Genomic DNA, 15,018 nt, shown 5'->3' with positions numbered 1-15,018 from the left:
AAAGTTGTTTAAAAAATAATTTTGTTAGGCATTACTCCACAATAAAATATACTTTGACCTTAAGGCGTAAAAAAGGACAATTCGACATTCCAGAGCATGGGAGACAAACATTTATTACGCGTTCGCTTGGTGAAATCTGAATAATTTATAATATTTAAAATCACTGATAAATTGGGTTATAGGTCAGTCGTTCTGAAGGTTCCAATCCAATGCTTTTCAGCACCATTTGTTTTTAACACGTAAAAAGTACGTCCATTTCGACTACCTTGTGTCTCATCATCAGTGTTGTCTAAGGAAAAAAAGTGCTGCAGGTGTGCCTCATTACAGGGACGATCTCTTAAAGAAAACCTTGAATCGCATACAATGCAGTCCTGCAATAGTGTACAAAATTAAGTAGTGGGTAGATGGTATGGCCTTTTTGCAACAAGAGAGACGTTACACAGAAGGGGTGTAACACATTTAAATCTCTATTCCCCTGGCGATTCACCTTGCGTCTGTGTGGTCTAAGTGTTTGTGTGCAGAGTTTACTTGTTTTTGCATTGTGTAGTTGTATAGGGGCCACTGCCAACATCTGAGACATATCTGAACCGATCCCGGGCCTCCCCCTAGGTCGACTCAACCTCAAATGAGTACCTGGTGCGGTGTAAATATCACCACTAGGGCCACCCACCCCTTTGTGTGTAGTGTCGGCTTTCATAGGTGTGCGCAAATAGTACTTGCCACGAAAGTATGTTAAGGCAAAACGGGAGATCTTTGTTTTTGTGGAATGTGTAGGAGGTGCATATTAAGGGTGAAATGATTGCCCTCTCCCCCCAGCAGTTTGATGACTTATCGCTTTTTCAGGGTCAGGATTTGATCCGATCATTGATTCTGTTTGTTTTGCGGTCAATCATAGCACCTCTAGCGGCTGCAGGGGTGACATGAACCCATTACAGGATATACAAATCGTAAAACATTGATTCTTACATGCACACACTATTCAATTCACGTTTCTTCGCCTTAAAATTCAATGTTAATCGATGCGTCATTACATCCTCAAAGAAAAGAGTTGTATTGCGTGCTTCATGTCAGTTGCACTTTGGCACTTAACTCTGCTTCTTGTCCCTATAGGATTACAGCATCAAGGGATATTCAGAGTACCCGGCTCTCAAGTGGAAGTGAACGAGATAAAGGCATCATTTGAAAGCGGTAAAGACGTGAATTTTATCCTAAATGACTTCGAGTATCCATTGTGAATGCTTTTGTCAGAACATTTGTAACTAAGCATTAATAGTTGCAAAATGGATAAATGCACTTTATTTTGGATTTCACCTGTTGCTGGCTAAAATCATTAAGCGACAGCTTTTATTAAATCACAGTTGCTGAGCACAGGCCCAACCCACTCACCAGCCAGCAGCAAACCACACTATTGATGGGATAATAGACTTTTACTTGTACGAGGTTATACAGATGTGGAAACAAATAGATTATTTTTTCCCCTCCAAATTTGGAATCAACATGCGTTCAGAGTATTTGTTTGCAATACATTACCACGTGGTAATAAGCTACTTTGAGGAGCTATCATTTGTGGCCAGGTCGCTTCCAAAAAAAAGAGCTACATCGCTCAGTGGGCCTTACCTGGTAAAATAAAAATAGTTTAGAGTTGAATTCAATACATAATATAGGTTTTTGGGTCAGATCGCGTTTTACGTTTCGCTGATAATTACAATCAGCTTCATCGGGCAAGAATGGTGAAGCTCTCCTGTTGCTTCCGGTCTTAAATAGAGCAGCCTCAGGGTGACGTCTCATTTAATTCAATTCAATCTGGTGCAGTGATTCGAGGCAAGGAGGGGGAGGTTATTGTAATTATATAGATTGGTAATCATTCAATTGTTATTCATTGTTATTTGTTTCCCTTATAAAGAATTGTAATTGTATTTATTTGATAATACGCTTCCAGGCTGCACTAAGCCTGTAGCTGTCAGAATAGTTTATCATTAAAAAAATTAACCCGTAAAACCAAAGTTTTTCACTCTAAATCCTTTATATGCGTGGCGGCTAGAGTCCTCTCGTCCTCTGGCTTGAGATGGCTGCCACCTATGGGTCAGATGATTGTCTGCCAGCATTAAGCAATTGGTAATTAAATATTTTAAAAAAATTCCCTAAACAGTGTAATATTTTCACGAAAATGAATTGTCACGCACAACAAGTCTGTGGGGAAAATGTCAGCTCGATTGGATCACGGGAAGTGTGTTAAAAAACGACCGAAAGATTTGCACGGTCGTAAGCAAGCAAGCACGCAAGCAAGCAAGCGAACTTAATATAAAGGATTTTAAAAAGCCCTTTTATGCACTGGAGAGGATGTCTTTGGGCCAACCTGCTGCAAGACAATGCTTGGAATATTTCTGGTTGAACATAATCCTGGAAATGTGACTTTGACACGTTGCTGTGGTGTATAAAACAATATCTATTTTGATAGGTTCGTCCTGTTTATAAGGGCATGCAGCCAGCATTGACTAATGCCTTTTTCATGCACTAATTCCAAGTAATCATTAATTCATTATGCAGTTTGTGTTGTACTACTTCCATCACAATTAGCATTTTGTTCGAATGTTATAAAGATAGTGTTGACAGTAACCTGTTAAAATGTGTCGGCATCGCATAAACGCGAGCACTTATTCAGCACTACAACCTTCAGAGTGTTAAAATATTGGCACAAAATCAACGAAGCGTCATGCCTTGGGTGTCTTAAGTCAGACAGTCCTGTTTAATCAGCACGGGTGGTGTTTGTGTGGCTCCTGTGCTGTTACCGTGCACAAAAATAACGATCGTTAGCAAATGTTAAATATACTGAAGCTTTTGAAGAGAAAAGGGTGAGCGAGAGAGAGGGGGGGAAAAAAGAGATCCGCATTGCAGAGATTCCGATTTATGGTGGTGGTAAATTTAAAAGTGAATGTTACTCTAAAAAAAATTACAATATGTGAGTAGTCGTCTATCAATCTTGCAAATCCATAAAACGCGAGGTCACAAATAAGCCCACATCTATCGAATCACTGGTCCAGAGAAAATTGAGTTCACTCCAGGTCCTTGTCTCCATCGACTCTCCCTCCCACACCGCCGCGGGGTGGCGGGGAGGGCCGGGGAGAGTGCTGCTGGGGACAGTCGAGGGCAGAAAATGCTGACGCTCATACAGTCAACGATTTGCGGTCAGATGGTAAAGTGTTACAAATGAGGTCAAGTGAATGGCTCCGTGGCTGCACAAGCCAAGAGAGAAGCTTCGTTCGGTTACTTAGTTTGATGATTGGAGAATAGTAGTGCCCTCATTAAAAAAAAAATCTAGATTGAAAAATAATCTCTTTAGAATTGCTTTTTGTGTTTAGTTTGTCCTTCCCCCGCACCTCCGATTAGCACGGTTTGACTATGTACGGTTCGAAAGAAGTTATCCATACATTTATAAGTGGTCGGGGAAAAGCTGGTGTTCTCCCTCTCTCCAAGAAAGCCTCACTGAGTCTCAAGATGTTTTTTTTAGGAGAGTCTAGGATTGGGATGTTTGGCCATTTCATCCGTGAGTGCTAGACATGTGTGGGAGAACTTGAGTGCTCAGAATAAGCTTACCACACACGGTTGGCTACATACAGTGCGAAAGAAGTTCAGCATACATGCATAAATATTGAGTAACACTCAAAGCTTCACACAGATTTCTTGGCCACTTTGCAGCTTAACCCTACAAAACCTGGTGTTCCTTCCAAAGTACTTAACCAGGCTGAACTCTGCTTCACTTCCCATATCTGGTCATGGGGCACATTCATTGTGATTTGGTCATAACCCAAGGATTATTATTCTGTTGTTGCTACTTGATGATGGCGATTATTAGAGATGGGAAAAAATTATGTATGCCCCACGTGACACTCTCATGATGTGACACATTAATTACTCATATACCTCAATTCCCACAGTTGAATGTCTACTTGGAGTCAATTAACATGAGCAATTGCCCTAGCTCTAGTTATGATAAATGCATTCCGGTTCACAGTTTCGTAATTATTGGCAGTCAGTGCCTTTCTAGCAACGTATATTGAGTCCCTATGGCGTTGCGCCAGCTACTGAGAGAAGAGTGTAACTGTGCGTCTTAGAGCCTCTCTCTGTCACCAGAGTAAGTATGGCACACGTGACAGTCTAGGTCAGGGGTCTGCAACCTTTAAGACATAAAGAGCCACTTGGACCCGTTTCCGAAGGAAAAAATAAACTGGGAGCCGCAAAACCATTGCAACATTTAAAACAAATATAACACTGCATATATTGTTTCTTACCTTATTGCTATATACAGGATCGTGCAGTCAGCTGTCAATCTGAATAAAAAAAGGACTTTTTCACTTAACAATGTAAAATATATTTTTGCAAATTAATAGCTAAATTACCTGGTTAATGGGATTTTTGCTCCTGAACCTCAGTGCACAGTGTCTGCACATCAGGGCTGTAAGACGTCACCTTCATTTTCACACAGGCTTGCAAGCTGTCATCTGTGAGGCGTGATCGATGTTTGTTTTTAATATAGTTCATGTTGGAGAAGACCTGCTCACATACATATGTGGAGCCGAAGATCGACAGGACTCCAAATGCATACTTTTTCATGTTTATATAAGTGTTGGGGATGGCATTCCATGTTTCGAATACAAGTTTGTCCTGTTTGGGAAGGTTTTCAATATCACTCCATTTATGATTCTGAGCCAGAATGGCCTTCTGACGGGCAACATCCTCAAGAGTAGCGGTCAAGCATTTGAACTTGGACACCCATATATCTTTGTCGGCTATATCGGCCAGTTCCATCTCAAGATCAGGTTGACTTACACCTGCAAATGCAGTCATATTCAATAGGGATGGATCGATCGCCAGGGGAGTGACAGGGAAGGATAATGTCGTTTTTTCCTCTGAACTCACAGAATCGTTTCCCAAACGAACTTTGCATTGTGGTGATTGCAGACTTGAAATATTCCAAATTTATCGTATCATGACTTTGTTTGAACTCTCTCAAAGAGGGAAAGTGAGACAGTGTACCTCTCTGTAAATCTTTGACAAACACTGTCAACTTGCGCTCGAATGCCAAAACCTCCTCCAGCATGTGCAGGGCTGTGCCTCCTTTCCCCTGAAGGGTTGTATTTAGCGTGTTTAGATGTGCTGTCATGTCTACCATAAAATGTAATTTTTCCAGCCACTCTGGCTGTTCCAGCTCAGCAAAGGTGAGCTCTTTGCTGCCCAGGAAGGTTTTTACTTCTTCCAAACATGTGACAAAGCAACGGCAACGTTATTGCCTGTCACCGGGCGGGCAGTGTGGAGCGGAGCGGCGACCTGTCAGCAGCGGCAACGCCAGAGCAGGTGTCACAGTGCGCCTCCTCCCCTCGCTAGCATCCGCCCCGGAGCCGCGGTCAAGGTTCAAAAGAGCCGCATGCGGCTCCGGAGCCGCAGGTTGCCGACCCCTGGTCTAGGTGAACCCAATAGGGCACGTGACCTGCATAGGATAAGGGCGGGGGCCAGAAGGGGACCAAAGGGATACGTGATACTGGTAGTAACCTCCTTACACCAGCCCACAGGGATTATTCTGTCCGTCCGTCGTGCATCCAAAAGTGGGAGGGTGGGGAGGGAGGGGCTGGGTGGGGAGGGTGGGGAAGGGGCTGGGTGGGAACCCGAGGCTCGGCGTACGTAGCTCCGCGAGCCGTATTCTGTTGCCTTTGCAGGAGACGATCCATTGGAGGATGAGCAGAGCAGTCGCGACATCAACTCCGTTGCCGGGGTGCTCAAGCTCTACTTCCGCGGCATGAAGACGCCGCTTTTCCCGAAGGAGAAGTTCCACGACCTCATCTCCTGCGTCCGTACGTGACCCTGGCAATTAACGCACCCACGCGATGAACCACCCATGACTCGGCCACGTATGTGACTCGTCCACACGGAGTTAATCGCACGAATCGCACACGCCCGTCGCCCTACTCTTGCGAGTCGCCTGCACAGTGAGTCAACCGCCTCTGCGAGTCGCATTAATCACCGTCAACCCGTCAAACCGGACAGTAAGTCACCCGCACAGAAAATCGCCAAACCTGCAAGTTGGCTGCACACAAGGCCCACAAGTTTTTCTAGCATCTTTAAAAATATGATTTTGTATCTGTCTAAAGAGTAGCAGTGGCCTTGAATTATTTTGGGTGGAATTTGCTTTGTTTTTAGCAGGAGACCGTAATGAGCATGGACGTCTCATGCAATCCCATAACATCATTGCAATCGGTCAATCTGCTTCCCGCAGACGCCACCAGAAAGTCAATAACTCTCACACGAAGCCATTAACACAGCAAGGTTAGAGTAAGGTTGTGATAGTGGTAATATGTGCAACGGAACGATAAATGGCAAATGACACAAAGGACAAGAGGTTTTATGAGCCTGAGCTTGGCATATCCATATTACCTAGCACAAGGACTGACATCTGAATGATGTAGATTTGAAGTTTTCGTGACTGCAGGGATCCATAAATAAATTATTTTATTTTAAAAGAAATTATTTTATTTGATAATAAATTCTTTTATTTCAAAATAAATTATTTTATTTTATACCTCCGTGACTTTACCGAAAGAACCAAAGAGTATCTGAATGATGGTTATTTTTGGTTTTTAAACACTCACCTGCTTTTACCACTGATTATTATTATTGGGATAAATCTGTAGTTTTGTACATTACATCAATCATAAAGAAGCAGCGCTGGGTTTTTTTCGATTCTATTTTAGCTGTGTGTACATGTGTACAGCCATTTTTGTCAATCCACTGCTGGATGAGGGCCTGTCTGTGTTTTGCGGGGTTGTGGAGGTTATATCACCATACTTGGCCACAATTACCAATGCCTGTTAGTGAAGGCAGTCAGATATAGACATGGGAGTGTCGAAATACATTACAATTATGGATCTTGCTGTACTGCCCTCTACTGTCCACAACGTAGCTTCGCGGCATATAACATGTACTGTGGTCGCCTTTCCAAGCTTTAGCCAGGCTGAAACCTGCTTAGCTTCTAGGATATGATGAGATCCGGTGCATTCTGGATTATTTGATTGGGGGAATTAGTGAACGATGCAGCGTGGAGAACAATTGTGCACACCCCTAATCCAGCAACCGGGAGGCAGCGTTGGTGAATGGCGATTAGGTTACGTGTGCGAGGTAGGCACCTGCAGGGCAGTGAGGTGCCTGCAAGAGGCGTGACATCAAGTTAGTTTGCTGCATCATATATGACAAGATTGAGTGTTGTCCCAATCTGTGGACGTGTTTTCTCTCCAGGCAATTTAGATTAAATGCTCAAAGCAGAACTGGCCAAACATTCCAATCAGGACCCTCCTGAAATTTGCCTTGAGAGTCGGTGATCAACAATTTATAACTGTTATTCGGGGTTGAATTAAATTGCTGGGCTGGTGTTGCAAATGGGCCCTGTGGAGTTGAAGGGAAGCCCCCCTTATCTCTGCGTCATTCTGTCCCTGTTGGCAATTCCTCACCCAAATCCACCCTGCACATATCGTCGCCAACTTATCATACAGCCCTGTGTCGCTCTCGATTGATGGTCCTCCATTGTAAAGTTTATTAATTCTATTGCCGGGGGCAAATTAATTGGCCCTTAAGCGATGCTGACTGGCTTATGCAAAAGAGTGCCGTAGTTTTAACCATTGTAAGCTGGCTTCTAATAGCAATGGTAATGCAGTGTGACAGCCATTTGGAAGCACTGCCAGTTTGTTTTAATTCTCAAATCTGTTTACAGGATTGTTTGTTCTCTTATATCCTAACATTGCATACAACAACAACGTTAACTTGGAACACATAGTGAAACCTCCTCTGGTTTGTGTTATTTCCTTGAAATAATGCATCATTTTATCAGTTTTATTTAATTGTTTACCGTAGTTTTTGTTATGGGATAGTGATAGATGACCTTTTTTGTGACCAATTAAGGGCCAATTGACACCAGATGTCTCTTTTTTATGGAGACCTGCATTTAAATGGGTGTAGAAAAACAGCAAACTCATTCCAGTGTGTAACAAGTGACCTGCAACGTTTTTCCATTGCATTTTATAATACATATCACTTGGTAACTTAACATAATTATGCAAACCAGAAGACATTCCCGAAACACTTGGCATGTGTGTTAGTGGCTTGACTTCCCACAGTTACCCAGTGATGTTCATAGCTTACTTTGGAAGTCTCATAGGCAGAGAAATTGTTCAAGGTCACTCTGAATCAGTGGCATCAGGTAAATTTCAATACCAGTTTGTGTGGCATGTGTGTCAGTTATTTGTCATTCTGCTTCTGTCCCCATTTTCTGCAACTGCCTTCCCCTGTCCCCAACATCGCTATCTCCCTGCGCTGTTCAAGTCCAGGCTCAAACCCTTCCATTTTTCCTGTCCCTATAACTGACCCCCCAACACCTCCGATTAGCATGGTTGGCTACGTACGGTGCGAAAGAAGTTGAACATACCCCTGTTTTCTCTCTAAAATGAAAATGCCCAACCGTTTTTGGACAGCGTGTTGAGATGCGGTGGTATGCAACCGCTGTATAAATCAGCATTGTACTTGTGATGCAGCGCTCATTCCGTCAAGCTGCACGTTTCACAGTGTCATTTGACGATTGCGTTGTCGCTTTGCCGACTGCAGAAATCGAAAGCTCGTCGGAGCGAGCTGCCGGGATCCGCAAAGTCATTCAGACCCTGCCGCCTCCCGTCGTCGTGGTCATGAGATACCTCTTCGCATTTCTCAACCAGTGAGTAGAGCAGCTCTGCGACTGCACGCACAACAACAACAACGACCGCCATTCGCCACGAAATGGCGGGGACGTCATCACGGCGCTTGTGCCAGGCTCTGCGCAACTTTAAGGCCACGTCAAGTGTCGAACGCCCGCTAGCAGGAGGTCCTGGGACAGACCCCCAGGTGCCATGGGTTGACTAGGATGACTGGCAGATGCACCACCTGTGCCACCGATTGTGCCAGCTTGCTGTGTTTTAGCCACCCGGCGCTCCGCGTGTTGTTGTGTACACACACACACACACACCTGCCTGTTTTTTTCTATTTTCCCCGTAATTTTTTCCAAAGTTGCATTTTATTTGTAAAATCGGCATCGCGTCATGAGACAAGAAATTTCCATTTGGAGCTGTAAGTCTCACAGCTGGAATCATGCACGTGAAATGAAAAGCTAAGAGAGCCAAATTTAATGTGATGGAGGACCTTCGTGTAGTCATTGGTAATTGGGCTGAGACCATCAACTCGCTACACTTGAGAACGTGATTAAATGACGTGCCTCTGCCAGGATTCGATCTCAGATTCTCAGTGAATTCCTGAGCCATCCGGCCCATTCTTCACCCTGTTGAGAAAGCAATGACGCACAGTAGTGCGTGCCAGTTATCCGTCACTCTTTGTAGGTCGTGTTTGTGTGGATCGCGTGGAGATTGTGTGCGAGGTAGTTGCCTCGAGGACGGTGAGGTTGTGGTGCCTCTAGGCGACATCATATCAAGTAGGTTTGTCACTTATCTGTGCAGACCTTTTAAGAGTTATCTCCATATCTTAATATGTTCTTTTATGCAGGTGTAGTGACAGACTGGAGAGACACTATATTAGGAGGCACTCTGTTTATTGATAGCCTTTGCCGGCACTGAGAATACTTACAGTAAGTTCAGGACAGCAACGGCTGCCTGACCCACAACGCTGAGACTAGGGAAAGACGATCTTGCCGATGACGAAGACTTGACGGGACTTGACGGGCTTCAGGGGTCCACTCCAACCACGGCCCCGAGTCCTCCCCGGGGTCCCCCTTATACCCCCCCAGCGCAGCCTCGCACCTCCTTGGCTCCTCCGCCCCCCTTCTAGAACCCCCTAGAAGGTTCCCGGGCTTCTCCCGTACCCCCTCCGTCCCCTTCTCCCCACATCCCTTCCTCCCGTCTACGCCCTCACCTCTGGCGGACAGGGTTGGCATGGCAGCTGAGCTTTTTGCCAGCTGCCAGCGCTACATGTCGTAGTGACTTATTCCATATCACTACATTGGTAGTCTGGTTTCCTCCCTAACCTGTGGTGAATTAATAATTTTAGCTGTGGGGTATGATTGGCTGTAATGGCTCAAAAGTATGCACCTGTCTCCAAATATAAGCAATACACTTATTCTGTGTAACAGATATCGTTGCACAGCATGTGAGCAATGCAACAGAGTTAACATTATAAGCTTGGCCCACTGTGTAAATTCAGCATAACATTCTCACAAGCAACCGCACACACACAGCCGTGCGTTAGTTGAATTGAACGAGTCAGCGATGTGCATGATGCAAACCTTGTAGGCCTTAATGGAATCGCTAAGTCCCCTCCACTTATCCTTCCCCCACCCCCACTGCGGTCCACAGCCTCTCCCACTACAGCGACGAGAACATGATGGATCCCTACAACCTGGCCGTGTGCTTTGGCCCCACGCTCATGCAAGCCCCCGACGACCAAGACTTGGTGTCGTCTCAGACGCACGTCAACGAGGTCATGAAGAGCGTCATCCAGCAGCACGAGTTCATCTTCCCCGGGCAGCGCGACCTCCCAGGTCCCATCTACGAGAAGTGCATGACGGGCGAAGATTACTGGTGGGTGAGCCGGCAATGTGTGACGCCTCTTTGCTTGGGGCTCTTTTATACTCTTAGGTTTTTTCGGTAAAACCTTTTCGGGGCTCTTTTAGTTGTATGTATGTTATACATTATATGTCAATTGTATTTCAAATGTACAACGTGAAATATTGGGGGAGGGGGGGGGGAAACACTTTAACGTGAGAAAATTGGCTGTGGCAAATAGCGTTGAGTTTGCCGGAACGGGGTAAGAAAACCGACGGCTGAATTTGTGTGCCGCTGCTCAATGCCGCCTGCCCACGTACTGCGGCGGCTTAAATAGTAAAGCTGCCAAATTTCTGGGAGGCTTAACCAGACACGTGGCTAGCTGGCATCCCCTCCATCTGTGTGAGTCCTGCCTCCTGCTACAAAGCTAGGCTCACTCAATCACTCGCCCAGCGTACACAGAGTGGCCTCGCTCTTTCTGACGCTGGTCGCACCTGCTGCGTCTACCCCGCCTACTCCACCGCGCAGGAAAGCCCCCCACTCCCAGCTCACATCATGAATCGAGCTAAAGACCACAACATTTTCTTGGTTCTTTCGGTAAAGTCACGTAGAAATAATAAAATAATAGAATATTTGATTTTTCTTCTTGGTTCTTTCGGTAAAGTCACGTAGAAGGGAAGTACTTCCCTTCCACGTGACTTTACCGAAAGAACCAAGAAGATGAATCCCTGCAGTCACGAAAGCTTTAAATCGAAAAAGAATATTTGATTGTTTTATTTTTATTATTTTATTATTTCTATTCTACGTGACTTTACCGAAAGAACCAAGAAGATGAATCCCTGCAGTCACGAAAGCTTTAAATCGAAATTTGACCACAACATTTTAAATTGGAACAAAATCCTGATTTTGCAGTTGCTTTGTAACACCAGGGGGGGGGGGGAGCACAGCCTTTCTCAAACCAAGCCTGCTCCGGCCATACCAGGGTGCTTGCTAGCTCTACCTATGTGTATAACGGTTGTCCTTGTGTGCATGTGCCAGTGATGGGCTGCCCTGTGGCTCCACGCTGCCGGAGGAGGTGGACGTTGACACTGGCACAGAGCCTCGCTCCAGCGATGATGGTAAAAACTTCTCACGTGGGGACACTTAGCTCAGCAAAAAAAAAAACCACGCCGCTTCATTCCTCAAGCGTACCTTTTTACTAAAATTGGACTCTTGAGGATTTATTTTTCTTTCCTGCATTAAAAAAATTGTGGCGATGAAAGGAGTCTCACATAAAATATATAAATTAAATATAAATGATTGGTGCCAAAATCAAACGAGGCGCTTGTGACGGTAAGCTTCGGGGTTATAAATCTGCAGTGTTGTGCGTTGTAGATTTATAACCCGCAAGAACACGCACAAACTGGTATTAAAAACGAGGCGTGTGTGCAGAACGCTCGCCTGCTTAACTTCGCACGGCATGCGCTCGCTCACGCAGACGCACGCACGCAACCTACCTTCCTGCGTGTGCGTGTGTGAGCCTCCTACATCTTTCACAGTCACCCGTTTATTGTCTCGCGCAAATTCTGTACTGCTGGTATTCAATTGGCTGTGGCACAGGGCAATTTTTGACACAACGTTGATTGCCCATAACTTTAGTCTTAATGTTCTACTTCCTCAACCCGTTTAATTTCGCTGCCTTTTCCCCAGTGTCTGGAGGCAATTCACATTCCTGGCCGTCTCCGGGTGTGTGTTGTGACTGCCCTCGGCTCTCTCCTGCTGCATGAGCCTGTCCGCCTGGCTTCTGGGAATGTGCCGGGAGGCCAATAAACGACGCTGTTGTTAATTGTTTTATTTCTGGAATGCCAAAACATACGTGATTGAAAAACAGCTGAATAGGGCATTGTAATAATTAAATTATGTCGGTGGCAGCATATGGAACTTATTAATTACACTGAATTTTAAGCTGGCTGCATTGAATGTCGCATATACATGCGAGTGTTTTGCTCATGGGGATTATGTTGTAATACATTTTACACGTGGTTATATATGGATGGAGCGGTGGCCCATTGCTTTGCGCGCACTGCACTTTGAACCTGACTTCCAAAGTTCGATTTCCTGCAAATCAGTGGCGAGTGATTGCTGAACACGTCCTGCCCACTACCCCCACTTTTCATGTTTGGATAGTCCACACATAGGGCAACCGCTGCTGATTGCCCACTAAACGGTAGTTCTATAGATATTTAAGGGAAATTTGTGAATGTCTGTCTGTTCGAAATGTTTAGCATACTTCCCGACATGCAACAAACTTTAAATTTGGCATGTGGGTAGTTTCCAGACTGTACACAATGCAAAAAGTTTTAAAATAGACTTTAGTATTTTGGGGGGAGGAGGGGGATGCAATAATGCATATATTTTGCACGACAAGTGAGCGGTGACATCTGTCATGTCACCCGCATGCGGCAGCGTTACGCAGTGTGCATGCTGACGTCACGCATCCCTCCCCCCACCCTCCGCTTAGACCGTGTATCCCGCACAAATGCGTGGCTGGGGGGGGGATAATTAATATAATATATTGCACAAGTGAGCGGTTCCATACTGTACACAGTTTTAAAAGTAGAGTCAGCAGATACTACTATGGAGTTAGTAGTTACTACTATAGTCAGTAGATACTACTATTGAGTCAATAGATACCACTATAGATTCAGTAGGTACTACTATAGTCATTAGATACTGCTGCAGAGTCAGTAGTTATTACCGTAGAGAGAGATACTACTATAGAGTCACTAGATACTACTCACTCTATTGTTTGTAGGGTGTGTAGGTATATATGTCTGCACGGGGGTAAAAATATTTTTTGGCGGGGGGGGGGGGGGTCGACAATTTTCGGAAACCTTTTCGATGAACTATTTACCCCCCAGTTCCTATAACTTTATTGACTTATAATTTTGTTGACGGACAAATGGACAGTAGCTTATGTTATGTTTTTAAGTTTTGAGAAGTTTTTTAATATATTTCCCGCTAGTCAATGTATTAACCTCAGATATGAAAGGTTGGTGTCAACCCCCAACTGAGATTTGGACCAACAAACCAAACTTGTGTGTGAGCTGTACGCTCAAATTGCTGCTTGTAAATTGTGTGGTTGATTGAGGCAGAGAGCATCAATGTAGGACTGATAAAAGTGCAGAACAGTAATGGATTTTGCCGTACATCCATCTTCTGCCCACAACCTCGCTATGCAAGCCCTGTGACTATCTATATATGGTAATTTTGGTTACCCATCCAAGCACTTTCTACACTCAACCCAGCTTAGCTTCTGAGATCTAATGAGATCGGGCACATTGTATGTGATTTCTTCACAGGCACTAACAAATAATAATGATTGATTGTTGTGTAAACTGCGTCGTATGTACCGCGCTGACCTCCCACTCTGCCCTTCTCGACCCCGCAGAGTCTGAGCCGATCGAGGCTATTGCCAAGTTTGACTATGTGGGGCGATCGGCGCGCGAGCTCAGCTTCAAGAAGGGCTCGTCGCTGCTCCTGTACCAGCGCGCGTCCGAAGACTGGTGGGAGGGGCGGCACAACGGTGTGGACGGCCTCATCCCGCACCAGTACATCGTGGTGCAGGACACGTGAGTCGGATGCGTGCCGCACGCGCGCTCGCAAGACACGACCACGGACAAAGTCGCCCAACCATTTCAATGTCCCCATCCCTCCTGCGCGTTGCTCTAAAATCAATAAGATATTGCACACGTGAACGAAAATCACGATTGTCAGCTGCTGTTTTAACGCTGTGGTGGTCTCGTCCGCGTTGGCCACAGTGAAGACACGCTGTCCGACAGCTTGAGCCAGAAGGGAGACAGCGAGGCGAGCAGCGGCCCACTCCTGGATGAGAAGACGTCCTCCAAGCACGACGTTCACTCCCCCACCGAGCAGCTGCACGAGCCGCAGTTTGAACGGCGAGTGCTAAAGGACGTGGCACGACACTAGCACAGCATATACACTTACTCATACCATACACTTACTCTCAGCACACACACATCTGTATGAAGACAAAGATCCCACCTATAGTTTGAACAGACTCTTGGAGAAATTGCTGTTAGTGAGCACCCATGAAGACCGGCATGGCAGACGAGGGGGTGGGCGGCCAGCACTACGTCCGGCTGCTTTTGTCTCCCGAGTGGCGATGTTTACACATCGCACCAGGTACTCATTTGAGGCCGAGTCCACCTAGGGGAGGCCCAGGACCGGTTCAGGTAATCGTCACTGGTGTTGGCCGTGAGCGGGAAACGATCTCGGGTTGCTGGGCTCGTAGTGCAATGTGCTCACCGCTACACTACCGCTCCCCACACACATGTGCACAGTACACACTCAGTATGCACAACATCGATAAACAGCCACATACAACACACTCCCGGCACACATCACACAGGTCCGCACAACACACAGGCACATACATCTGCACATCGTAATCACT

At 45.6% G+C, this 15,018-nt stretch overlaps 1 protein-coding gene across 2 annotated transcripts in view; it reads left to right on the top strand.

Moving 5' to 3' along the window:
* LOC144944303 (SLIT-ROBO Rho GTPase-activating protein 1-like) overlaps positions 1–15,018 on the top strand; it is an 85,478-nt gene that overhangs the window by 63,997 nt on the left and 6,463 nt on the right. For both annotated transcript variants that reach the window (XM_078872346.1, XM_078872347.1), the window contains exons 14-20: positions 1,111–1,188; positions 5,712–5,846; positions 8,644–8,749; positions 10,374–10,598; positions 11,601–11,680; positions 13,993–14,173; positions 14,363–14,500. In XM_078872346.1, coding sequence (XP_078728472.1) covers positions 1,111–1,188; positions 5,712–5,846; positions 8,644–8,749; positions 10,374–10,598; positions 11,601–11,680; positions 13,993–14,173; positions 14,363–14,500 — 943 coding nt within the window. The remainder of the gene's footprint in view (positions 1–1,110; positions 1,189–5,711; positions 5,847–8,643; positions 8,750–10,373; positions 10,599–11,600; positions 11,681–13,992; positions 14,174–14,362; positions 14,501–15,018) is intronic.

The sequence above is a fragment of the Lampetra fluviatilis genome, chromosome 34 (genome assembly GCF_964198595.1).
Source record: "Lampetra fluviatilis chromosome 34, kcLamFluv1.1, whole genome shotgun sequence".
Classification (NCBI taxonomy): Eukaryota; Metazoa; Chordata; class Hyperoartia; order Petromyzontiformes; family Petromyzontidae; genus Lampetra; species Lampetra fluviatilis.
The sequence above is the reverse complement of the archived record's forward strand: the minus strand, read 5'-3'. Positions and strand labels throughout refer to the sequence as shown.